The sequence below is a fragment of the Anguilla anguilla genome, chromosome 9 (genome assembly GCF_013347855.1).
Source record: "Anguilla anguilla isolate fAngAng1 chromosome 9, fAngAng1.pri, whole genome shotgun sequence".
NCBI lineage: Eukaryota > Metazoa > Chordata > Actinopteri > Anguilliformes > Anguillidae > Anguilla > Anguilla anguilla.
Window position 1 is genome coordinate 34,575,804 of NC_049209.1, and position 26,502 is coordinate 34,602,305.

At 49.3% G+C, this 26,502-nt stretch overlaps 1 protein-coding gene across 2 annotated transcripts; it reads left to right on the forward strand.

The window, feature by feature from the left end:
• LOC118236341 (cyclin-J-like) lies at positions 1–26,410 on the forward strand. Of its 2 annotated transcripts, none has more exons than XM_035434625.1 (6): positions 1–263; positions 1,207–1,312; positions 6,371–6,581; positions 21,326–21,625; positions 22,678–22,837; positions 23,064–26,410. In XM_035434625.1, exons 2-6 carry the CDS (start codon positions 1,235–1,237, stop codon positions 23,539–23,541), a joined length of 1,227 nt encoding a protein of 408 aa, XP_035290516.1. In that variant the 5' UTR covers positions 1–263; positions 1,207–1,234; the 3' UTR covers positions 23,542–26,410. The 2 variants fall into 2 exon arrangements, with proteins under 2 accessions (XP_035290516.1, XP_035290517.1); XM_035434626.1 differs by lacking the exon at positions 1–263 and adding an exon at positions 266–402.
• The last annotated feature ends 92 nt before the right edge of the window (positions 26,411–26,502 follow it).

A 26,502-nucleotide genomic window follows, 5' to 3' on the forward strand; every position in this document is an offset into this window, starting at 1 on the left:
TTACGAAATAATTGTAGACAGATTCAAAAAGCATTCTCAGAAAGAGATTGTTGTAGTCCTTTTAGGGAACTACAAGTCCCAGACCCGTGTCACTGTCCTGTCGTTCTCCGTGCTGGGGGTTCAGAAATCTCCTGGAGTTCCTCACCGCTACAGCACACGGGCAGCGTTATCTACAACCATTCCATCGAAAGGGGACTACAGGGAGTGGAATGTGGAAAATATTCAAAAACTGACGGATACCTTTGTTGCAGAGTGCTGGGACTGTGAGTGTCTAGGGAAACGCGTGTCCTCTTGGGTATTTTCCTAAGTAAATAGTGGAAAGAAACTCCCGTCGAGGGATTTATCGTTTCAGGATGTTGTCGGTGTGAAACAAAGGGGTCCGGGAGCGCTTCTGTGTCAGTGGTAAGGCGAGGGTGCGCTGTACAAATGTTGCTCATTTTATCAGCAGTGCAACTGTTTTTTCTATTTGGAGGGAGCGTTGAATTTAATTTGTTCCCTTGCAATGAAGTCCGATAACAAAGGGCCATTTGGACGAATGAGAAAATAACACTTACTGGCCATAACGTAACGATAACCGTCTCGTGGCGTTGACTTGAAGATTCTTGTAGCGAACAACAGCAGACGCGTGGACATAAAATGGACCGATGCATGTTTCGTAGAGAGAATGTTCGCTAGCTAGCTAACGTAGAGCCACTATTGTGTTGGGAAATTGCATACTTCACGCGATTGCAAACCAAAGCAAAGTTGGTAACCAAGAATTATGGATAACCGCAGCAAGAATGAAGTTACTTTTGCAAACAGATAAACGTGGAGAAAAGTTGGAGAATAGCCTATGCTTAAGGAGGGTCTAGGGAAGGTCCCTTTAAAAAAATATCTGGGGTGTGCTTCTTGGCTGTCAAGGTCGGGCACGTTGAAATAATCGTTTGTTAGTTTTTGAACTGCATTTGTGATTTATCTGTAGTTTGTTTTCATACATTTTAAAAACAGATTGCTTCCACACCTTAAATAAGTCTATGGGGGTTGGGGTATCTCGGTTTTGCCCCCAGCGCATTCAACCGCAGCGACACTTTAAATCGTGATTAGTTTTAATGAGAGCAATTATGCACTTGAATCCATCAATTAATTACGCGCTGGGCGTTTTAACTGACTAATTCCATTGGAAATTTTTCAATCTGACACCCGCTGCGGTCACCGATCCTCCCGCAGGATAGTTCGTCCAGCGCGGATCTTCTGGATGGGAAAGATGGACACGGACGGGCAGTGGTGGAAAAGCCAGCTAGCGGCGGATATCCATCAGGCGCTTCGGATCAAGGTGAGACCGCGCTGCGAATGCAGATTCAGCATGTTTTTCCAGGATCTCGCGCGCTGAAATCAACCGATCCAAGCGAATTGTAGCGTGCCATTATTCGATTTTATTTTCAATAAACGCGCGTTTGCTTAATGTTGTTGGCCAAGTTGCTTGACTTTAGCTGACCGGAAGCGTTCTTTGACACCGAGGTGTGACATGTCGCAAGGCCACTCTGAAAACCTCTCTCTCATTCAGATAGGCTACTTCATCCTCGAGCAGAGATGGGCGCGATTGCGACGCATAGGCGAATTGATTGATAATGAACTGCTTACGTGTGTGTCGATTTTTAGCCGCCCGAATAGAGTAACCTACTCGGTGCAGTTTGTGGATCTGCGTTTCTATGCGCTTGATGACTCTTGGCAGTCTTGGCATTAGTGTTTTTGAAATCTGTTTGTTGATCACAGCCCATTCAAGGCACTGCCGCCAATATATTGGAAATATTGCATCTTGGTCAAGTACCTTTTCTTCTGTGTGTAATCATACAAGTATGGTTTTTGGGTATGGCACAGGCAAAAGTCTTGGGGAAAATACTATCACTGTCTCTTAAAAAAGAGCCTTACAGTAGCAGGGTGTAGGTACACGGTCACTGTTTAATTATGTTATAGGCTATTGAAAGGATTCATGGACTGGAACGGAAAGGATCAATCTAACCTGAATGGTCTGTAAAGCTGGTCTTTACCACAGAACTCCCTTTTATCTTCTTCAGGTATCAATGCAGTCTCACAACACCTTTGTAGCCCCACAATTGATCCCCACGGCAAACGAATCATTGATTTTCATTACACTTTTTATTCTGTTGTGGAGACTTGTCATCTTTGTTACTCTAACTGAAAACTCACTGGCAAGCAATGAACCGTCCCAGCTGTAGAGGAACCTTCCCACCTCTCTCTGTTTTGAGCAGTGGTGCCCAATCATGCGCCATGGAGGGCCAAGGGTACGCAGGGTTTCCTACCAACCAATCTCTCACCTGCTGATTTCAGTAATTAGTTCCTGCCTCTCTGGTTGACGGTGTGTTATAATTAGTGAAATCAGCGGGTGAAGTGATTGGTTGGAATGAAGACTTGCATGCTCTCGGACCTCCGTGACACGTGACCTGGCGCCGCTGGTTTTTAAGATCTCCCTGGATGATGCCCTCCACGCGGGCGTTGGGTGGCTTGTCCCGCTAAAGCGGTGGTGTTCGTGTCGGGACGAGCCTCGGTATGTGGTAAACGCCAGCTACACTTGCAGCCTCATTGGACAGCTCATAGTGGGCTGGAGCTGGAGCTCTGGAGTCGCTCAGGGGGAAAGGGTCACGGTTGGCAGGGTTGTGCCCATCTCATTGCACACGAGTGGCTCTTCTGGTTTAGTTTGGGGCCTGCAGCGCATCCGTGCCAGATGTATTTAGGGTGTACTCTTCTCTTTTTGTTGTTGTTTTTTCAGCTTTTTATTTGCAGTCTGGAATGGCCAGTTTTGTCTGTATATCAGTGCTCGTTGTTGGAAGCTCCACTGTTCATACAGGAGAGAGCAGATTAGCATGTGCTCTCCTCAGAAGCATGCGATGCCATGCCTGGCTTCACCACTGTTCACTGGAGTCGGGAGGCAACACGTCACATGCAGGTTAATGAGTGGATCTGCGGGTGCCCGATTGACCAGCTGGGGTTGCTGGGTGTGGTGAATCACTGTTGCCATGGCCGACTGAATCCCTCTCTTCCCTGTCAATGCTAATGCGGTACCCTGCAAGGCGGCTGGCCACATTCGGCACTGTCTCAATGTCAAAACCAGACTGCGGGGCCCATCCATGTAGTACAACAGTGCCTTAATAGATACCAGACCATGGGGCCCTTCCACTCAATTGAACAGTACCTTAACTGATACCACACTGTGGGGCCCATCCGTGCAGTAGAGCTGTATTCTGAACAGGTACCAGACTGTGGGGCCCCATCCACACACTAGAACAGTGCTTTAACAGGCACCAGAATGTAGGGCCGATCCAAACATTAGATCAGTGCTTTAACAGACACCAGACTGTGGGGCCCCATCCACACACTAGAACAGTGCTTTAACAGACACCAGACTGTAGGGCCTATCCAAACATTAGATCAGTGCTTTAACAGACACCAGACTGTGGGGCCAATATCCGTTCACTATAGCAGTGCCTTAACAGGATGGATCTCCCGGCAGCCAAAGGTCTACTTTTCTGATGAAGTGACGGGTGGACTGCTGAATGAATATCAGTGGCTGGTGAGCAGCTCTCTTTGGATGTGAACATAGGCTTGCCTGCACTCTACTGGACGGACAGCAGAATAATGCTGTGATTGGAGATGTCAATAAATACGTTCTAAAGTTTGTTTTGCAGTCAAGTGTTATCTTATTTTATATTTTTAAATGACCTATTGATATTCACTGCGACGCCGGTGGCACGCACGCACCACCCAGGTACAACAAAACCCTCTCCCCCCGCTGCTGAAAAAAATCCTAGCAGAAACACTGTTAGGTCCAGCCATATACTAGGTTTTAACCTGGTCTTGTTAAACACAAAATGGTGTCTCTCTGCACCATTCTCCAGATTGAGGCGCTCAAACAGGCGGATGCTAGCCTAGCGGCTTGTCGGGCGTTTTGGGATCCCTGGCGGGAATTAGGGGCTTCTGGATTAGGCTGTGCCTCCTAAATGAGGCCTGTGCCCCCATTTCATCTGATAAAGACACATTTACATGTGTGCAAATCAAACATCACAAATCTGTTTGTTTGTGTTTTAGGGTCAGTCAGAGGAACAGGCGGTAGTCCGGTACGGCACTCCCCTTGTGGTTCCTTTCCTTCATGGCAGATTTTTAATTTTTGATGTTTGCATCTGGACATGCAAAATAATACCATCTCAAAACTGGTGGTTCTCCTGCATTAATTCCACATAATTTGTATTCTGATTTTCCGCTGTGGATGAATAGAAGTCTGTTGGCAGGCTTGCGGGGTGGTCATGCGGTCATACGTACGCTCGAGCGTTTGAGAGCTGGGTTTTTGTGCTCCGTTTTAATCTGATGCGTGCTTTGTCATTTTCACGCTGCGTGAAACAGGTTCGGATCAGCTGAGAGAAACTGGGTTTACTCCTCCGCATTGATTTAAATTTCCTCTCGTTCATTGAAAGGCAAATATCTGCTGTTTGACAGGGATTGTCCATTGGGGATTCGCATGGCGAGGGCGGGGTGGGGTCGGAGTGGGGGGGTGTATAGAGTTGCGGCAGCTGTCTCCTGCAGAAAAAGGTCATTCTTGTCATTAGGAATGCCCCCCTCCTTCACAATGGCAAATTGACTTGCGTCTTTGTCCGGCTACATCTGGGAGTGTTCCCAGTAAGAGCGATGGGCCACTCTCCCAGGCCCATGGGGCCTTGCACGCGGTTTAACGACCGGCCGCTAAAGTTTTCCCCCCGCCCGCCAAAGATGCAACTCGTGATAGCGGGGATGTACTTTCAGGCAGCCGAGCAGGGTGTGGTGGTGATGTATGTCAAACTGAAATTCAAAACTGACTGCTGCTTCATATTTAAATGTTTTTTTTTCAAGTTTTAGAAACTTAAGGTGTTAAAACAGTGATAAATTTCTATAATTGGTTCATTTCAAAGCAGATAAAATCAGTTGGTTTTATGGCGTGATCATAGATTAATCTTCTCTCTTTTATTAGCCGCTTGCTCATTACGTCACCGACACTGCCCCCATCGCCCAGCTCCCCCTCCCCCTCCCCTCCCCAACCAACGCATTCCCCTGTAATCATATTTGAGGGTGGCCAAGCTGTGCCGGTGATGAGTTTGGTAATGTTCTGCGGACGTCCCACTGTTTGAATCAGGGCACACATTTAGGGATGCCCGGTTACAGAGTAACTCCATAATGGGCTTCCCTCCATGGGTCCTGCCTAGCTCCGCCCCACCCCCTCTCCTCTAAACCCCTCCCCCCTCCTCATAACAGCAGATGGACTGTAGAGAGCAGAGATCCTAGCTGGGATGAAGGCCAGGGAAATGTCCATTACTTGGTTTTATTGATGGAGTTTGCCAGATAAATGTAATCATTTAATTGTTTTATGTTGTTTGGTCTCTATTCATATTTTAAAACGGTAATGAAATAGGAAATGTGTTGCAAAGCTGCTGTATAATAATGAGAATTAATAGTGGGTAGAGATAGCGATTGATGTTATTTGGTGGCTCGTTTAAACCAATCCTACGAGCTAAAGACTGTAATTAGTTCAAATTGTTGAATCTGATAATTTGCGATGATTTGAAATAAATGTGATGGAACAGTGAGTTTCTTGAACGCACAGAAGAAAGGCTTCCCTGCTCCACACCATCAGCGCGGATAGTGTACCCACCGCACCTCTGGACATTCACTCTTTCTTCATCGCCAGGCAGCTCATGGTTTAAAAAATCACCTCCTTATAAATCTGTACATTGGAATTTTCAGGCAGGCCTGTTCAAATGCGTGTGGCTTGTAACTGAATTGTTGAATCGCACTGGAGTGTGGAATAGGGGTTGTGCCTTTTGATTGTCCTGGATGTGGCACATTGGTGATGGAAAAAAGCCTTGAATGTCTTGTGAGAGTGGAAATACAGCCTCTTCATCCACAGCCTCTTCATCAGAAACAGTCATTGGAGCACAATCACAGTCAGAGCACAAACGTTCACGTCCGCCAGGGTCTGGTGCTCGCGTCTGACTGGTGTATTTTGTGTTTTTGGTTTGTTGTATTCATACTATTCTCCTGTGAGCCATCCATCCATCCATTACCTATACCCGCTTATCCTGCGCGGGGTCATGGGTACTGGAGCCTATCCCAGGGTGCATGGGGCGAGAGGCAGGAACACACCCTGGACAGGTCACAAATCTATGGCAGGGCACACACACCATTCATTATGTACACCCAAGTATATGAATTCTCATGCAGATGAGTGATACAGTGACCAGTTTTTCAGTCAAACTGCATCTGGCTGCAGTCGCTAATGTTACTCTCTCTCTTCTTCCCTACCTTCCCTGCTCCCTTCTTCCTTTCCCCCCCCCCCCCCCCCCTCCAGGAGCTGAAGCTGCCGGCGTACCGCGCCCACTCCCCCCAGATCGGGATGCGGCGCTACTTCGCCGACCTGCTGGCCATCCTGAGCAACCGCTACCAGCTGTGCCCCACGGCGCGCCACCTGGCCGTGTACCTGCTGGACCTGTTCATGGACCACTACGACGTGGCCGTCAAGCAGCTCTACATCATCGCCCTGTCCTGCCTGCTCCTGGCCAGTGAGTGCCCCCGCTGCGTGAGGTCCCACTCCCTTTTGGGTCGGTTGGTGACCTCACTGTACTTGGGACAGTGCTTCTACCAGCTCTTAGTCCGGTTAGCGACTTCGCTGTGCGTGAGGCAGTGTTCCCTTAGTCCTGTTAGCAACTACACTGTGCGTGAGGCAGTGTTCCCTTAGTCCTGTTAGCAACTACACTGTGCGTGAGGCAGTGTTCCTACCTGCTCTTAGTCCTGTTAGCGACTGCACTGTGTGTGAGGCAGTGTTCCTACCTGCCCTTAGTCCTGTTAGCGACTACACTGTGCGTGAGGCAGTGTTCCCTTAGTCCTGTTAGCAACTACACTGTGTGTGAGGCAGTGTTCCTACCTGCTCTTAGTCCTGTTAGCGACTGCATTGTGTGTGAGGCAGTGTTCCCTTAGTTCTGTTAGCGACTACACTGTGTGTGAGGCAGTGTTCCTACCTGCTCTTAGTCCTGTTAGCGACTGCACTGTGTGTGAGGCAGTGTTCCCTTAGTCCTGTTAGCGACTACACTGTGTGTGAGGCAGTGTTCCTACCTGCTCTTAGTCCTGTTAGCGACTGCATTGTGTGTGAGGCAGTGTTCCCTTAGTTCTGTTAGCGACTACACTGTGTGTGAGGCAGTGTTCCTACCTGCTCTTAGTTCTGTTAGCGACTGCACTGTGTGTGAGGCAGTGTTCCCTTAGTCCTGTTAGCGACTGCACTGTGTGTGAGGCAGTGTTCCCTTAGTCCTGTTAGCAACTACACTGTGTGTGAGGCAGTGTTCCTACCTGCTCTTAGTCCTGTTAGCGACTGCATTGTGTGTGAGGCAGTGTTCCCTTAGTTCTGTTAGCGACTACACTGTGTGTGAGGCAGTGTTCCTACCTGCTCTTAGTCCTGTTAGCGACTGCACTGTGTGTGAGGCAGTGTTCCCTTAGTCCTGTTAGCGACTGCACTGTGTGTGAGGCAGTGTTCCCTTAGTCCTGTTAGCGACTGCACTGTGTGTGAGGCAGTGTTCCCTTAGTCCTGTTAGCGACTGCACTGTGTGTGAGGCAGTGTTCCCTTAGTCCTGTTAGCGACTGCACTGTGTGTGAGGCAGTGTTCCTACCTGCTCTTAGTCCGGTTAGCGACTGCACTGTGTGTGAGACAGTGTTCCTACCTGCTCTTAGTCCTGTTAGCGACTGCACTGTGTGTGAGGCAGTGTTCCTACCTGCTCTTAGTTCTGTTAGCGACTGCACTGTGTGTGAGGCAGTGTTCCCTTAGTCCTGTTAGCGACTGCACTGTGTGTGAGACAGTGTTCCTACCTGCTCTTAGTCCTGTTAGCGACTGCACTGTGTGTGAGGCAGTGTTCCTACCTGCTCTTAGCGACTCCGGTTAGCGACTGCACTGTGTGTGAGACAGTGTTCCTACCTGCTCTTAGTCCTGTTAGCGACTGCACTGTGTGTGAGACAGTGTTCCTACCTGCTCTTAGTCCTGTTAGCGACTGCACTGTGTGTGAGGCAGTGTTCCTACCTGCTCTTAGTTCTGTTAGCGACTGCACTGTGTGTGAGGCAGTGTTCCTACCTGCTCTTAGTCCGGTTAGCGACTGCACTGTGTGTGAGACAGTGTTCCTACCTGCTCTTAGTCCTGTTAGCGACTGCACTGTGTGTGAGGCAGTGTTCCTACCTGCTCTTAGTTCTGTTAGCGACTGCACTGTGTGTGAGTCAGTGTTCCTACCTGCTCTTAGTTCTGTTAGCGACTGCACTGTGTGTGAGGCAGTGTTCCCTTAGTCCTGTTAGCGACTGCACTGTGTGTGAGGCAGTGTTCCCTTAGTCCTGTTAGCGACTGCACTGTGTGTGAGGCAGTGTTCCCTTAGTCCTGTTAGCGACTGCACTGTGTGTGAAGCAGTGTTCCCTTAGTCCTGTTAGCGACTGCACTGTGTGTGAGGCAGTGTTCCTACCTGCTCTTAGTCCGGTTAGCGACTGCACTGTGTGTGAGACAGTGTTCCTACCTGCTCTTAGTCCTGTTAGCGACTGCACTGTGTGTGAGGCAGTGTTCCTACCTGCTCTTAGTTCTGTTAGCGACTGCACTGTGTGTTAGTCAGTGTTCCTACCTGCTCTTAGTTCTGTTAGCGACTGCACTGTGTGTGAGGCAGTGTTCCTACCTGCTCTTAGTCCTGTTAGCGACTGCACTGTGCACTGAGGCAGTGTCCCCTGGTTTGTGATCTTTTAAAAACCTTTTTGTTAAATATAACCCGTTTTATCTTATGATGGGGGTCCTTGGGATGCCTTTGAGCCTGGGTGGGGGTCCCCAGATCAAAACCGATTGACATCTCCTGTTCTAGAATGTTCAGCGCTGCTGGTATATTAGGCCCGTGCACAACCGCACTCTTGTAGGTAACCGTAGAAACCACAGTTTTTCTAATATGAGAGAGAGGCTGAAGGAGGGAACAGGCCGTTCTGCTAATCTGGACTCCTGGTTTTACAGCTGCTTTTTGGAGTGGATGTAGGGCTGCATCAGACCTGGTCTGTTTCGCCCGTGTGTCCCCGCTTACCTGCGTCTCTTCTGGGGCTGTTCCCCTGTGCTGACGCACTGGCATGTAACACTGAGACCGGTGTGTTTCTGTCAGTGCTGAGGAAGCCTTTGCCCCACTGATGTAGATCTGGGAGGGGGGGGGGGCACCGAGGACACTGAGGACACCCCCCCCCAATTTTAAATGTTCTATTGGGTGGTTCTGTTAACCCCACCCCCCTTCCCCCAAAAAGAAAGAAAATTTCCTGTTTGTTGTCCCCCCTGAAAGTTGGAATGAGATCTGTGCCCTTGGTTTGTCCTTCAGTTATCTCTGAATCAGAGGGCTTACGCATTGAATCACACCCCCCCCCCCCCCAGTTTAAAGTGTCTTGCATGTTCGTTGGTGATGTGCTGGGAGGCAAACCATTTTTTTTCTTTCTATTTCTCAAAGCTGTTTAAAACTGTAGGTTTTTATATGTCATATGTATCCTACTGTTTTGTACTGACACTGCCTTGGCTGCTGTCTTGGCCTGGTCTCCCTCAAAGGGTTTGTTATTGAGATGTTAATGAGACTACCTGCTTAAATAAAGGGTAATAAATAATAATAAATTAAAAATGTCTTGGCCAGCTCGGGTGCTGCCAGCGAGCTCTCATTGCTCAGCGTGTGGCTTCGCCAGCGTTTGCGTGCGCGTCTGAAAAGGTCGCGCACACGGCCCACAATGCACGCTGTCGGCTCGCTCCTTTGTGCCGCCCGACAGCTGTGCACATAGGAGAACCCTGCCCTCCGCCCGCCCCTAGACCTCCGAGTCACAGAGGGACATTATGACATGTACACTCTCGGGGGGGGGGGGGAGGGGGTGGATTTCCCACAGTCCTGCTTGAGGATAACTGCACGGTGGGGAGGGGGCAAGTGTGGGCTCAGGCGAACCGCATCAATGTGAATGAAATTGCAGTTATGCTACCGAAAGAATGGGAAGATTGTCAGGAAAACATTGCAGAACGAGCGTGTAATTTAGTGGTTTTCACTGTTCCGTGCTTGTACACTGGGCGGATTATTTCCTGTGAAAGAGAATCTGTGTTTTGAAGAATCGGACGTACAGAATTACGTTGGTTGTTGGCTCATATTTCAGCCTACTTCCTAATTTACATTAGTTTCAGCACTCGTATAGTACAGTGGGACTGATTTGAAAGCAGTTGCTAGGTTAATCAGTGAAAGCCAGCCTTTTTGCTGCATGAAAGATATTTGTGTGGATAGCGGTAATGGGGGACATATGCGTTATTGTATTGTGGGGAATCCATGGAAATGTAAAATAGCGATGGTTTACCACTGTTTCTGTTTTGATTTTGTATTATTTATGTATTTGTGTTTCTGAGTGTTGCATGCATTTGTACTTGGGCATACATACATTGCGTCCAGGTTGTGATACCCTCTGGGGTAGTGTCTGGTGTGCAGTTGAGGAAAGCACTTATCCTAAATTGTGTAGATATATAAATATCGAGCTGTGCAAGTGGATACAAATCTTAGTTATATATTTCTCCTGGAATGGGGGGCCTCTCTTTAGTGAATGTACGTATTAATCTGACACGTGCCAAACTACAGTGAAACCTCGCAGCCTCTCTCTGGTTCAGGACCGCGCGGTTATGGCGATGGCCTCAGACCGGTTCATGAACGCGCTCGGGAGCGGTCCAAGAGGCACGGAGCAAGCGTAGAGAGCAAAGTGGGGGAGTTTGTTTATCCACGCGGATAAAAGTCGGGCAGTTTGTGGGCGCAAATGAAAGTCGCGGAGTTTGTAAACGCGGATGAAGAGTGTTGTCTGGCAGATGTAAGTCTGGCAGTTTGTTCTTCGGCGCGGATGGAAGTCGGGGAGTTTATTATTTTTTCTGTATCCGCGCAGCTGAAAGTCGCTTGCTGGTCATGTGACTCCTGTCGTCTGGCCCTGCCGGCTGACTAAATGGCTGCCGGTTTCCCCGTCTGCGCTGGGCTGAGGAGCGGGTAATTAATCTAATGAAGCCGTTAGACGGAGAGACCTACATAAAGACTTCAGACAGGGGGGAGGGGGATGCCTTTGTGTGTGGGAGGGGGTCAGATGATTGGAGTTTAAGGAGCTATTTTGGAGAGAGGGTAAAGGTAGGGGTTGTGTTAATAGGATATATTTGAATATATAATATGTATTGAGCTCTAATGTTTTGGGACAAAGACACATTTTTTTTTCTTGAGTTTGCTCCATATTCCACCATTTTAGAATTGTAATCAAAACAATTCACATGTAGTTAAACATGTGGTTAAAGTGCAGTCTCAGCTTTTGTTCAAGAGTACTTTGTGCACTTTGGTTTCACCTTGTAAGAATTACAGCACTTTCTATACAGAGCCAAATCAAGAAAAACAAAAGTCTTTGTCCCAAAAATCACGCAGCGCACTGTGTATATCTATATATCTATAAATATACGTGTATGAGAAGAGAGATGATGTAGAGACAGCTGTGTTACTCTCCTGCTCTTACTCCCTCTGTGTGAGGCGGTCGGTGTGCGGAGCTAACGGGTGATGGAATGTGAGATTTCTGGCGGGTTGCGGTTTGTCGCTATGTGCTCCGGGAATGGGCTTTTCCAGCGGAGCGAGCTGAGCTCGGCGTTTTCCGCGCGCGCTCCGCAGCCGGCTCAACCCCCCCCCCCCCCCCCGTACCGAATCGTACCGAGACTTCTGTCTCCCACCCCCCACCCCTGAACCACAGCTCAGCGAGAGCACTGATCCCTGAACGGTACCGTGTGGAAACTGCTGATCTCTGTACAGCGCGGGCAGAGCGCTAAACCCTCTGTTCTATGCTAATGGCTGCTGGTAAAGACTAGCCGTCTGTATGAGCAGGAACTGCTGGTTGGTCTCCATACTGTCTGTGACAGAGACCACAGATCCTTAGAGTGTAGAGTACAAATGTACATGTCTATGCTGCATTATACAGTGACCAGTGATCTCCATTACTGATACAGAGGCTACCGCTGTATTAGCCTACATTATACAGTGACCATTGACCTCTGTGACCATGTGGTACAGAGGGCGCTAACTGTATTAGCCTATATTTGTGTAGTCTGCTGTATTTAGCCTATATTTGTGTAGTGGTCGTTATATGCACAGCCACTGATTTGTGATGATCTACCTTGTAGCACATTAAATTACACTAATTTATTCGATGCAGTTATCCAGAGTTGCTTACAGTGCAAAAATGCTAATTGATGACGGTTGGCTTCTTGTGTTTTCGCCGTACACACCCTGACCTTGTGAAAGCAGCTCGGGCTTCAACGGCTAATTTACTGTGACTAGGAGGAAGGGGAGGGAGAGGGGAGGGAGGGGGGGGGGGGGGGGGGGGGGTCTGTGATTAGGTTGCTGTGGGGGTCTGAGGGTGAAACCACACATCCTTTGACGAGATCGCCTGGCATCGTTATCGCCTCCCAGAGTTGGCTGCTTGTGGGCATTTTTTATTTTTAAAGCAGTGTTCCTTAAATGTGTATTGATCGTATATTTTGGAAATCCCCGCACTGCAATTATTAACTCCTTAACAGAACTATGTGGAATGGGGAAATAGAATTTGAAATTAGAGACAGTTCGCACATCAGATCTTTAATATGATTGGTTATCGTCCCATGTTCCTCGTCCTTCCGAGTCGCTCCACCAGCTTGCCTCGCATCACCAACTATCCCAGCATTCCTTGCGGGCGTGAAAAATCGGCTCCCATTGAAATAAATGGAGGCGATTACAAAGTCGCTTTTCGTCAGAGGATGTGTGGCTTTACGCTGAGGGGCTGCAGAGTCCTGGTGTTGGGGGTGCGTTGGCCGTAAGCCATACATTGGGGGAGACTCCCCTATAACCTGTTTTATAAGGGGGAGGGGGAGACTCTGTGCCCTGATAGAATGGGGGGAAGACCAGCTGTTTCTGATTGGTCAGCCTGGGTGCATAATTATCTCAGTCAGGACCATGATTGGCACCTGCTGGGTCAGTGTGCCCAGATTGAGCCAGGGAAACACACACTGCTTCTGATTGGTCAGCCCGAGTGCATGATGACCTCTCTCTGGACCATGATTGGCTCGTAGTGGGTGACTATGCCTTGCCCGAGCAGGGTGAGACACCCGCTGCTTGTGGGGGCATAATTATCTCAGTCCTGAGGAGCAGGGAGAGGAGCTGGGAGAAGGTGGGTAGAAACGCATTCTGCTCACAGCATTCTGGGGGCAGGAAGTGGGTGGCTAGAGTTTATGGGCACAGGAATAGACTGACCTCACAGCTGAAGTGCATGTTGGGATGGCTCACGCCTTGTCAGTTGTTCCTCGCTCATACCACCCCCTTCTCTGATTGTTGTTTTTGACTTTTGTTTTAGTGTCAGTTACACAGTTTGTCATGTGATGCAGCAGGTACTACCAGCACAAATGCTAAGGTCTCAACATGGAGGGCTCTGTGTGTGTATATTTTTGTGTTGGACCAACAGCTGTGTGCACACGCATGTGTGTGAGTACATATGTGTGTACATACGTGTGTGTGTGTGTGTGTGTGTGTGTGTGTGTGTGTGTGTGAAAGGCTTGTAAAGAGAGTCTTTCTCACTGTGCTAGACCAGCTGCATGGCTGTGTGATCTCAGCCTTCTGCCATATGCTCCCAGAGCCAAACAAAAGCCCCCCCCCTTCTCACACACTCTCACATACTCTCTCCTCTCTCTCTCACACACACACACACACACTCGCACACAAGCACACACACACAGCAGTGCTGTGTGTTTTGGAATGGGGCACAGCAGTATCAGAGCTGAACTGACTCATCTTGCATTAATCTCTCAGATTCCCTCTGGCTGCAGAGATAATGACTCAGATCTGCGCATACATTTTCCTGGATGTTCAGGCTGCAGTTGTGTTGATTTTATTTTACTTTTTTTGCCACCAGCCTGCGGGCTTTCACATTTTCCAGCGGTCAGCGCATATGAGACTGCTTCCTGAATTCCCCGTTCACTCCCAGTGTGTGACATATCGCTAACAAATGCGCCATGCTTCGTGCTTTTCATGAACTCTGTGGTGCTTTCACAGTGCTGATACCAGTGTGGTTTTCTAGCTGATGTGTGGAGTACATATTGTGCCTAATTAAGACCGCATACACAGATATTCCAGCTGTCTCTCTGTCATGTCTGGGTAACATGCAAATGACCAGAGGCATAGACCAAACCATTTTCAACAAAGTGTGCATTTTTTGTATTTTTTATATATTATTTTGGGCTCTTTCAGCTTTATTTAATAGAACAGTGTAGAGAGACAGAAGAATTAGATGGAGAGAGAGGGAGAGACGTGTGACAAAGGTCAGCGGTCGGGTTCGAATCGCCGACGTCGCAGCTCGCATTGAGCATAGCGCCCCCCACGGGCTGTGCCACAAGAGGCCCTACAAAGTGAGCGTTTTTATTAAGTTGTTTTTTTTTTTTTTTGAAGGAGAGTGGACTGTTTAGCCCCCCCCCCCCCCCCCCCCCCACCCCACCTTGTGTATTTTTGCACTTTATTCAGACGGGGTAGGCAGAGAGGGTAATCAGATAGAGATGGTACTGTACAGAAAGTTCCGTGACTGGGGATCACACCCTCCAGGCACATTGGAGGGGGGGTTATAGTTTATACAGTGCCCCCCACCCACAGCTGAGAAATACATGCGTGTAAATACCATGAAATAAATTCTAGAACACTGACGTAGAATTTTGAAAATAAAGAACATTCCAAAAAACCTCCTCTTCAAATGGTTAATCAGTTTTCTTTTTTATTTACACATTTCACCTTCCACATTTATGCGTTTGCCACATTTAGACAAGCGACCCTGAGGCAAAGGTAATCCCATTAGCCTGTAGCTCTTCACGCTGGAGTTTGGGGAAATCGGAGCTTCAGAGTCGGGTTGGTCGCTGATGCCTGGGCATGTGTTTGGGGGGGGGGAGTGCGTATTTGAGCAGAAATGCTCTGCAGGTCACCCCGATATGTAGATTAGGTGGACTGAAAGCCCTTTGCAGGGCGTTAATGATAAGGCAGTGGACTTAACTGACTTCAGACAGGTAAAAATATGCTGCAGGCAACCTGGGTTTCACTGGCATATTCCTACCTTCTTCACTCTGGATAACAACTGAAGAATTTAAACTGCACTTTACTGCTTTTTTGCACTTCTGGTTAGATGCTAACTGCATTTCGTTGTCTCAGTACGTGTACTCTGTGCAATGACAATAAAGTTGAATCTAATCTAATCTAATCTAAACCAAAGAAGATTAGCAGATAGATACTTCATTCATCTCCGAAGGGAAATCAGTTTGTTGTTACCGCCACTTAATGTAATTAGTACACTGAAAACCAAAAACCACAACACCAACAAAGTTTATTTTGGTCGCAAAATTGCGTTTCATAGCTATTATTTTCTGAAGCAATTGCTAACGACGATTATTTTAGGTATAAAATATTTAGTGTGAGCAATTGTTAACGTTCTTAAACGATAGGAAGCAAAACAGTTTTCTGTAAAGCTGTGATTTTGGTGGTGGAAGGCCATAGTCTGAGATTTTTAGGTGGGTGGGGGGGGGGGGTGATTATTATTCCCTGCCTGGCCCGTAGTGAAGTGTCCCCCCCTGGGGACCCCAACCCCCACACACCCCCCAGGTTTCTGATCTGGGGGTCCCCTGAAGAGGGGGCCTCTCTGAGCACCCAAGCATGAACCGGAAAGGTCAAAGGTCAGGGGGCCAGCATTGTGGGGGCATTCCGGTGCGGCCGGACATTCTGCTTCCAGGACAAAGTGTTGGGGGGGGCGGGGTGTGGGGCGAGGAGGGGGGGAGGGGTACTGCGAAGGAGTCGAGGATTTAGCTGTGACCAATTTAACACCTCCAGTGAAAGGAGAGCAAGAAAATGAAAGGAATTTAGGAAGGAAGAGGAAATTCCCCCCCCAGGGCTCCTGTTGCATATCTTCATGTTCTACCTCCATTTTTGGGGGAAAAAGGGAAAAATGATAACGTTTTTTTGTGTGAGCGTTGCTCTCTCGTCGAGCACTTCCGGGGCCCGTGCTGTTCGCCAGCGGGTGTGGAACATAAATAGATGCAGATAAAACAGCGGATTTAAAAAGAATAAACTTCATGCAGCCTACTTCATGTAGGTATGCGCATGAGAGAGCCTGAGTGTGAGATCGTAGTGGAGTATGTGTTTGTTTGTATTGCTGTGTGTCATTACGCAATATTACGCCAGTATGTCGGTTTGAATTGGAGTCAGAGGGATAGGATGATAGGGCATGTGCAGGTAGGTCTCCAGAGACAGGATGGGAAGAGAGGGGGTGGGAAGAGAGGGGTGGTAACGGCAGTCTTCCAGCTGGCTGACGGGCTCCTCTCAGGTTTCTCTGGGCTGTATAGGAGGCCCCGCTGCACACCTGGAAGGTGTGTGTCCTCCTCTTTACACCCCCGTGACCTCTTAGCCCCAACCTGCTCTCTGATCCCAGGATGACCCCCCCCCACACACACACCACACACACACCACACACATACACATACACTCGCTCTCACACACGTACACACACACACACACCACGCACATACACATACACTCGCTCTCACACACGTACACACCACACACACACCACACACATACACATACACTCTCTCTCACACACGTATACACACACACACACACACACATACACATACATACAGACACATACACACACTCTCACACTCTCTCTCTCACTCACACACACACACCCCGCCAGCAAGATGCGCAGAAAGGAATGGAATGTCTGAGGGGTTTTTCTCAGAAATGCATGCGGGCATTGCATTGTGGGGTAAACTTGAACACTGGGGGGAAAGATCTGGAATGTTCTTGAAGTTTAGGCTACTGAAAAACTAAAATGATTTGTGCATGTTATTTAAAAAGAGTGGAGGATTAGGGTTGTTCAATACAATCTGAGTATTTAGCATAGCATCACACACACACACACACACACACACACATTCCTCTGTCTTTGGACTGCTGGAGATGGTAGAGGAAGGAGGTGACATTAGTCAAAGCTCTCAGAAATGAAAGGGTTCCCATTGTTCCTTCTACCTGCCCTCTAGCCTTTTTTTGGGTTTCTCCCCTCCCTCCCTTCCTCTCTCCCCTCCCTCCCTCTCTCTTTCCCCTCCCTCCTTTCCTCTCTCTCCCCTCCCTCCTTTCCTAATTCTTCCTTACTTTCCGTCTCTCTACCTGTGGTGTGTAGATGAAGAGCGAGCTGTCACTGTTTTTCAGTATCAGGTAGCTTCCTGCTGTCAACCTTGACTGTGAAACTGAGGGGAACTTATTTGTCTAATGGTTAAAGCAGGCAGTATACGTCGTAAGAAGTAGAACTTTTTGAGCAAAACGAAGCAATGAGAACAACTGAAGAACAAAAAGACGCGGTGTTGTGTGTTTGTACGGTGCAGTGTGCGACAGCCTCCAGGGAGAACTTTTGAAAAACTTCTTTCTTGTTCTCCGACCTCCCCCTCTCAGCTATTGGTCCAAATATCACATGGTTGGTTACGTCACGGTTGAGTGTTCAGAGGGCAGACTTCACATGCTATTGTACGAAGAGTCAACGCCGATCTCTCTTCTGTAGAGATGGGAATTCTGTGAGTTCCCGCATGTTTTATGAATGGTGCTACTCGTTTCAGCAAGTCATCAAAACGCCTAGCACACATTCGGAAATAAGAGAAAGTGGACCCCCTTGTCTAAACTCTGCATTTGCTGAATGTACGGACAAAACTCCCCATTCTCCGCCCTACTCTGATTTAGAGGGCGAACGTACCATCCCCTTCGCCTTTTTGTCTTCTTTTGCATAGCTAGATAAACTAAAGCCACTTTAAACACTTTAAACTTTTTGTTTTGTGTTGTGATCTCGCGTAGCTCTTCTCTTTATACATCCATGGCGTAGCCGCGAGACGGAGGTCTGGGCGAGATTCCAGCCCCAGTTAATAGCTGCCTCGTAATTATTCATAAATATTCATGCCCCAGCGGCGTGGAGTGACTTTAAACGGTGCGGTGTTCTCACTGAGTATACCGACAACAGTGTTCATGCACATGTTCGCCGGTGGTTCTCAATCCTGAAGTTCTTTCTTCCTCCTGAGTATACTGTCAGCTTAAAGATCAGCCTCCTCTGTTCTGAGTTTGTGAGGAGAAACTGGGCGACACAGACAGGTACAGTCATCCACTACACTAAATCTAACCAATTCCTTATTTGATTCCAGGAATTTTTTAAATCGGTGTTTTGGTAGAATTTGAATTTTATTGTGCAAGTAATATTTATAGTGCTACGCAGGCCTGGAATTTCATCATTTTAGGGGCAAGGCCACTTGGCCTTTGGTGTAGTCAATTTTTTGAGGGCACAAAGGTCAAATGCCAGGGCAGCAAGGCCATCAAATAAAACAATGATTTTAAGTCCACGGAAATAATGAATTTAACTTAAGGGTTAAGGATGGTTTTATTTTTAATACATAGTATAACTATCAGTGAAATGAATAAATAAAAAAGCTGTTTGTTTCACAAAATAATTTATTTTATTTAATAATATTTGTATTTCAGAATCGTCTCCCTCCGCTGCTTGTTCGGCATTACGGTTGCTCCGTTGCTGGGGAAAAAAATGAATGAAAGCAACGTTGGTGTTGTAATGAAGCCAGCTGCCGGTGTTAGCCTACCTAACATAAAAAATAACATTGAATCGACAGCTAACTAGCAAGCGTTAGCTAACGTTACGTTTGTTAACATTAATGTTACAAACATTAGGCAATAATACTCATCAGGCACGTAACACTTCTTGGGCCACTGGGTCAGCTAAGTCAACGTTGTTGTAGCGATATGCGAGCAGTGCGTAACATTATATGTTGAGTTTCTTGTCTTATTCGTTCACTAATTTATCAAACTTCCTTTCCTCAGCTCAGTCGACCTTCTCTTCTCAGAAGTTCACTCAGTCATTGGCACATCAGGATGAGTTCGATTAAGTCTCCTGGTTGGCCGGTTCTAAATTTGTGTCAAACTACATGGCTATTGAATTGTGTTGCTCTGTCTGTGGGTGTCGTGAATGCGGAAGTAAACAGACGTTGTGTTGACGCTATGGCTGGTGTGATCCTTTCGAACACATAACTACCGTTATAAATAGCCCAGTTTTCCAGCGGACCAGGCTCGAAATCGAACCCACCACTGGTTATGTGCGCAGCGTTTCACTTGATGTTGCCCAATAAGAATTCAGAATCTCAACAGAAGACTTTGGTGTCTAAAAACCGTATTGGTAGGAAAGGCAGAGGAGAAAACGGCGAAATCAGGTGGGGCAGTGCGGGCGGGGCATCAAGGCCACTGTGGCCGCAGGGCATATCATTTTTTGAAGGGCATAAGGCCAAACTGACGGGGCATGGCGGCCATGGCCCCTGTGAAATTCCTGCCCTGGTGCTGCGTGATGGACTAAGAAAACTGTAAGAAACACCGGGAGCAGCTGAACGTATTGTGTAAAAATAGCCTGTCTTGGGATAAGACTAAAATCTGTACCCACATCGGCTCTTTCTGGGTACGATTGGGCACCTCTGGTTTACTGCAAGGGCCCAGGTCTCACAGAACTGCTCCAGTGAGTCAAGATTCCGCTGCAGCTCCTGTTCAGTGAGCGCCAGCAGGATCAGCTCATCTGCGTGGCGCAGGATCAGCTCATCTGCGTGGCACAGGATCAGCTCATCTGCGTGGCGCGGGATCAGCTCATCTGCATGTCACGGGATCAGCTCATCTGCATGTCACGGGATCAGCTCATCTGCATGGCGCTATAATTTCATTTCTTGCTGTCTCCTCCTGTGTTCCTGGGCTGCTGTTATGGTCTGTGGTTTGGCGTGTTTCCCTGTTGGCCTGTCTGTCTGTGGAGAAGGCCGGCGGATGTGTGCAGATTTGGTTTTGGGCGTTTTCGGCACGTCCTGGTTATTCCCGGCCTCCCTGGAGTAGCTCCTGTCCCAGCCAGTGTTCCGCCTCAGCTGTGATGCTGCCGCGGTCGATCCTCTCTCCTCACACCTCCCCGCGCTACAGCCGCGGAGAAACCAGGAGGCCGGGCTCCTGAGGGAGTCCTGCTCGCGCCTCCCAATGACGTTGACGCTTGAGAGAAGCTCGAGGCGGCGGCTGCAGAATTTACTGCCGCTGTAGCCTGCGCCAGGCGCTGATATGCTGGCTTGTGCGCTAGGTCATTCACTATCTTGTGCGCTAGTTCGTACGTTAGCTCGTGTGCTAGCTCATACGCTATCTTGTGCTCTAGCTCATGTGCTAACTTGTGCGCTAGCTCATACACTATCTTCTGCGCTAGCTCATACGATTGCTTGTGTGCTAGCTCATACACTATCTTCTGCGCTAGCTCATACGATTGCTTGTGTGCTAGCTCATACACTAGCGCATGCACTAACTCATACGATTGCTTGTGTGCTAGCTCATACACTAGCGCATGCACTAACTCATACGATTGCTTGTGTGCTAGCTCATACACTATCTTCTGCGCTAGCTCATACGATTGCTTGTGTGCTAGCTCATACACTAGCGCATGCACTAACTCATACGATTGCTTGTGTGCTAGCTCATACACTAGCGCATGCACTAACTCATATGATTGCTTGTGTGCTAGCTCATACACTATCTTCTGCGCTAGCTCATACGATTGCTTGTGTGCTAGCTCATACACTAGCGCATGCACTAACTCATACGATTGCTTGTGCGCTAGCTCATATGCTAGCTCTTCCCTCAGCTTTTGTGTTGGATTTCATTGATGTAGCACCCTACACAAATTCAAAGTTTGTTGCAGTGTGGGGGTGAGGCTCCCACCTGGGCGATACATGGCGGCCATTTTGTGCCCACGCGGTCGCTGCGCGGCAGCTGAGGTGGAGAGGGAATGCTGAGGTGGAGAGGGCATGTAGGTAGCCGGATTGAGGTGGATTTTGAGGACTGAACGTTTGGCCAGGAACCTCGTACTGTGCGTGAACTCGAATTGCCCCTCCCACATGTTCCTTGGTGCCTATAAGCTGTTTGTTTGTGCCTATGTTAGCGTGTGATGCGTCCCCTCTCTGTATGCCACTGCAGGTATGGCTGTATGACTGATGTAGATAAATGTGACATGATGTGTACGTAATTTATTTAATCTTCCCTCTCCCTCTCTTTCTCCCTGTCACTTTCTCTCCTTTCCTGCTCTCTCCCCCCTCGCTCCCTCTTTTCCTCTCACCCCATCCCTCTTTCCCCCCTTCTCCCCCTCTCTTCCCTCCCCCCCCCCCCCCCCTTCCCAGGTAAGTTTGAGGAGAAGGAGGACCGGGTGCCGAAGCTGGAGCAGCTGAACGCGCTGGGCTTCATGTGCAGCCTGAACCTGGCGCTGAGCAAGCGGGACCTGACGCGCACCGAGCTGCTGCTGCTGGAGACCTTCGGCTGGAACCTGTGCATGCCCACGCCCGCCCACTTCATCGACTACTACCTCCAGGCCTCCGTGCAGCAGGCCGACCTGCACAACGGCTGGCCCCTCTCCTCCCTCTCCAAGACCAAAGCCTTCATGGACAAGTACACGCACTACTTCCTGGAGGTCTCCCTGCAGGGTGAGTCTGAGGGGGGGGGGGGGGGGAGAAGAGGAGGAGGGAAGGGGGGAGTGAAAGAGTGAAAGAGAAGGAGGAGGAGGAGTGAAGGGGGAGGGGGTGCTAGCTCAGTTTAAATTGAGCACAAATTCAGGGAAGTCATGCTGTGTCTCACCCCATATACCCTGCCCATGGCTGCCGGTTCGATTCCTAGTCATGGCACATTCTACACTGGGGCCCAGTCTCTACCTGTATCCTTCCCTGCTGTCCCCCTGTCTGAATGAAGATACATAGACTGCAGGATGGGCTGTGTGTGAAAGGTTAAAAGTGAGCACAGACTGTGCACTGTAAACTGTAAACACATGGCTTCAGGTGTTCAGGTTGGTGCTGAGTTAATCTGGGTGTTGAGTGATAACACGCTGACACGGCTCCGTGTAGCCGGTCTGTCACAGTCACTCACGCGTGTTTCCCTGTCTGTGTGTTTCTCTGTCTGCGTGTTTCTCTGTCTGTGTGTGTGTGTGTCTTTGTCTGTGTCTGCGTGTTTCTCTGTGTGCGTGTTTCTCTGTCTGCGTGTTTCTCTGTCTGCGTGTTTCTCTGTCTGTGTGTGTGTGTGTCTTTGTCTGTGTCTGCGTGTTTCTCTGTCTGCGTGTTTCTCTGTGTGCGTGTTTCCCTGTCTGTGTGTTTCTCTGTCTGCGTGTTTCTCTGTCTGTGTGTGTGTGTGTCTTTGTCTGTGTCTGCGTGTTTCTCTGTGTGCGTGTTTCTCTGTGTGCGTGTTTCTCTGTCTGCGTGTTTCTCTGTCTGTGTGTGCGTGTTTCTCTGTCTGCGTGTTTCTCTGTCTGTGTGTGTGTGCTTCTCTGTCTGCGTGTTTCTCTGTCTGTGTGTGTGTGTTTCTCTGTCTGCGTGTTTCTCTGTCTGTGTGTGCGTGTTTCTCTGTCTGCGTGTTTCTCTGTCTGTGTGTGTGTGCTTCTCTGTCTGCGTGTTTCTCTGTCTGTGTGTGTGTGTTTCTCTGTCTGCGTGTGCGTGTGTCTTCGTCTGCGTGTTTCTTTGTCTGCGTGTGCGTGTTTTCCGTGTTCCAGACCACGCCTTCCTGAGCTTCCGGCCGTCCCAGGTGGCGGCGGCCTGCATCGCGGCCTCGCGGATCTGCCTCCAGATCGCCCCCAGCTGGAACTCGGTGCTGCAGCTGCTGACGGGCTACACCTGGGATCACCTGACCCGCTGCATCGAGCTCATGCTGCTGTAAGGAGCCTGCATACCTATCACTGCCCTGCCCACTCTCCCTGCCCCGCCCACTCTACCAGCCCCGTCCACTCTACCAGCCCTGCCCACTCTCCCTGCCCTGCCCCATCTCCTGCAAAATATTATTGGGTTTTTTTAAGCTGTGTGGTCCACAGTTATTGTGCCTTATGCTATAAACTGACCTGGTAGAGTTGATGTTTTTATATTTTTTATTTCTCTCCTGAAGGGCCCATGATAATGACGTGAAGGAGGCCAACAAGTCAAAATCCAGCCCTCTTTCCAGCCAGGCTCTGCTGCATTCTCAGGCCACGCCCCCTCCCTCTTCAGCTTCCTCCTCCTCCTCGGCGTCCCCCTCCCAGCAGCTGCTTTTTCAGACCGGGTCCCACCCTCACCTCTCCCAGCGCTCGGTGCCCGCGGCCCGGCTGCAGTCGCTAGGCGAGCCCCAGGCTCTGGGGCCTAGCGCGGCCTCCCAGGACTACCTCCAGCCCCACGGGGCGGGGCCGCTCTCGGGCTCCGCCTCCGGGGGGGCCTTCCACTCGTACCCGAGCCTGGCGTCGGGGCTGTGCTCGCTGCCCCTCCAGGGGCCCATCGCCATGCAGGTGTCCATCGCGGCCGAGCCGCGCCACTGCCTGGGTGTGGCCTACGGCGGCGGCGGCTACCTGGGCTCGGTCCCGGGCTTCGCCGCTGGCTGCTTCGACAGGTGACGCCAGGAAAGGGACGACGGACTCAGGCTGGGGCCGCCGCCCCCCTCCCGCTCTGTCCCTCACTCCGACAGCGCCCCCCTGCCCTCCCGCCTCAGGCCCGCGCCCCCCTCCCTCCAGCAGAGGCGGCAGAAGCGCAAGAGGAAATCTGAGAGGGTGACGGTGGACCCCTCTCAGGTCATCGTGCTGACGTAGACGCGCGCGAGAAGCCGCTACACCGCTACACCGCTTTAACGCCGATAAAGTGGACCTCGTAACTGCCACCACCTTCTGAAAAAAAAGACGAAACAAAAAAACGACTGAAAACTAGAGCTATATTTTTGATAATATGGTTGTATTTTTTAAAATACAGATTTTTTTTTGTAGCACACTCTGGAATCTTTGTTCAATTTTCGAGGAGCGACACTGGAGTTATTTAAACTGCGGCGGACATGTTTATGTTCACCAATCAGGAGGGCGAAAATCCAGAAGAGTTCCGTTCCCTCTGCTTGCCCTGTGATTGGGCAGCTCCACATGCTGTGGGGAGCTCTGATTGGCCAGCTGTGAGAGCCGATAGCTCTGGGCCCCTCCCTCCCTCCCTCCTCTGACATTGCCTGCAAGTCCCTCTCCTCCCTTTGTTCTGGCGTTTGAAATTCTGAGATCCTGCCGTCTCAAACGAATCTCCCGCTCCCCTGGGAAGGTTCGGAAGGCCCTCCTGTGGAAGCAGGGGCCTGAAGGACTGTGGGAAGAAACCTCCAGAAACGCTTCAAAGTCCGTTTCTTGGAGCCTTCGTGGAAGAGGCCTGAGAGTGCGGCTGAAGGTCTCGGTTTTCTTGCCGTTGGCTGAATCTTTTTTTGTTTTGAATTCTCCGATGCTGCTGCCTTATACAGACTCATGCGCTGTGTGACCGTGAGACTCGCTCATCCTCGTACCAGAAGTATTGTTTACACAAGCCACGTTGAATCAGGGACTTGAAGTCAGATTACTTGAATCCAGTGTCACTAGTGCAGTGGATGTTATTTATGATTGGGCATTTGTTTTCTTTGTTATATCTTGTATCCTGTTTGCTTTGGAATTGGTGTCTGATTTGTGAACACTGTAGAGGTCGGGGGGAGGGGGGGGTGTGTTGTGACTCTGGTTCTAGTCTAATGGTCCTGGGTTTAACAGAAAGGTCCGTGTTTGCTCTGCTGAAACCTGAAAAGCAAAAGGAAGACTGAAAACCTTTTGAGATGTGGAACCTGGTGAGCGGGCCGTTCTGAACGCTCTCAGAAGAAGCTCCAAACTGTCAGCGGCAAGCGTTAGCCCTCATATCCTGCCCCCCTCCCCCTCCCCACCCCCCACTGGACTGCCCGAGCTTCCTCTTCCAGTCAGAACCCAAGGGCGTCTCCTCTGTGACATCACCGGCCATGTCACCTCTGGAGCTCCATGCCTGCGGTTCACCGGACCGTGAACCGCTCTTGGATGTCGCTGGTGACCGAGCGTTTGTGTGCCGGGGTTTGAGCTCTCCGCGGTCGCTGATCAGGAAGTCATAGCCCTGGCCTCGTACACTTCCTCTACGGTTACAACGCGTCCATGGACAGCCCACAGATAACCTTTGCATCCAGGAGAGCCGTGAATCCTATGGAAGGTGGCCGGTGCTCTCGCGGTTGGCTGACTGCCTCCATTGACCGCGGTTTCATGGAGCGCAGATAAGCATTTGGCGGGTTTTCGGGGTGCAAAGGTGAGCGTGAGATCAGCGGCAGTCGCCCCACTTTGCGCCCCGGCGCTCTTTGCTACCTCCCAAAAGCAAAGTCCCCCTCGCCCCCCTCCCCCGTCGGTTCATTTACACCAGCTGTCACTGTCATACTGTACTCCCCGTTATTAAAAAATCGGGCCGTAAGCGTGATTGTTTCCATCGTTTTGGGGTTTCCTACTTGCCCTCTTAGGGTACAAAGTGCAGGGTGAAAATCGCACCGAGACACTCACCAGGGTAAAAACAAAAAGTCTGGTGGCGAAAGCAGGGCCGGTTCAGGGGTGCGATTCACTGTAATGGCATGCGATCGTGTCTATTTCTGGAGCGGGGCAGAGATGACCCGCCGGTGTGGAGAGCAGAGTCCAGGCTTCAGGCAGGGAGGAGACTTCACCCTCTCGCACCCAGCGTTTGAACTACCTCAAATTACCCACTGGGCTGTGATCTCTCACACTGAAACCTTTTTAAATGCCAGCTTAGTTTGCCCATGTTCTTATTTTAGCTTATTTTAAAGAAACACTGCCCTGAGTCTGTAAGTATTTAGTAATTCACTGAGTTTTAGCAAGTCTCCACTTTTTATATTTAGATTTTTTTGTTCAGGCTTACGTTCCGTCTCACTGTGTGTATATATTTTTTAAAAAGTTTAGCGTGTTCCCAGTTGACTTCTCTTGTAACGTTTGTAGAGGTGAATGAATTTGGTGCTCAAAGACAACGCACCGCCTTATTCGATCACAGAAACTGTTACAAGCCCCACCCCTTAGCAGGAAGTCTCAGGGAGCAATGTGTCATCGATTTAAAATGTCTGGAAACCCACCTGAACCTTTTATACTCATCTATAACCACTACTTCCTCTTTTATAACTTATTTTTTTGGTCAACAGTAGGATCTTTGATACAGGAAACCCCGTTTTTAAAATGTTTTTGCTGCTGGAGGGCAGTGATAGTTTTTTAAATGCGATGTAATTGTTGCATATTGCAACCATCTTGAAGAGCTGCCGCTGTCTCTTGGACTGATGGGACGAACTTAGAGCATGTATCTGAATGAGTTTTCATTGTATTTTAGGGGTTGTGACCAAAGATGAGGGTCCCTTTAGACAAGAGAGATTTAAATAAAGTGACACAAGAAACCACAATTTAACTCTGCCATAAACACCTGCTTTATTTATGTGTGCTGTGATTTATTCATATGCAGTGCTCACATTACATTACAGGCATTTAGCAGACGATCTTATCCAGAGCGACTTACACAACTTTTAT

What these genes read in the sequence shown, in the direction of transcription:
- LOC118236341 (XM_035434625.1), top strand. Translation starts at nt 1,235, where the DNA reads ATGGGAAAGATGGACACGGACGGGCAGTGGTGGAAAAGCCAGCTAGCG. An exon ending in GTCCTGCCTGCTCCTGGCCA is followed by an intron (nt 6,582 to 21,325) that starts GTGAGTGCCCCC and finishes CCCCCTTCCCAG; the next exon opens with GTAAGTTTGAGGAGAAGGAG. An exon ending in TGCATCGAGCTCATGCTGCT is followed by an intron (nt 22,838 to 23,063) that starts GTAAGGAGCCTG and finishes TCTCTCCTGAAG; the next exon opens with GGCCCATGATAATGACGTGA.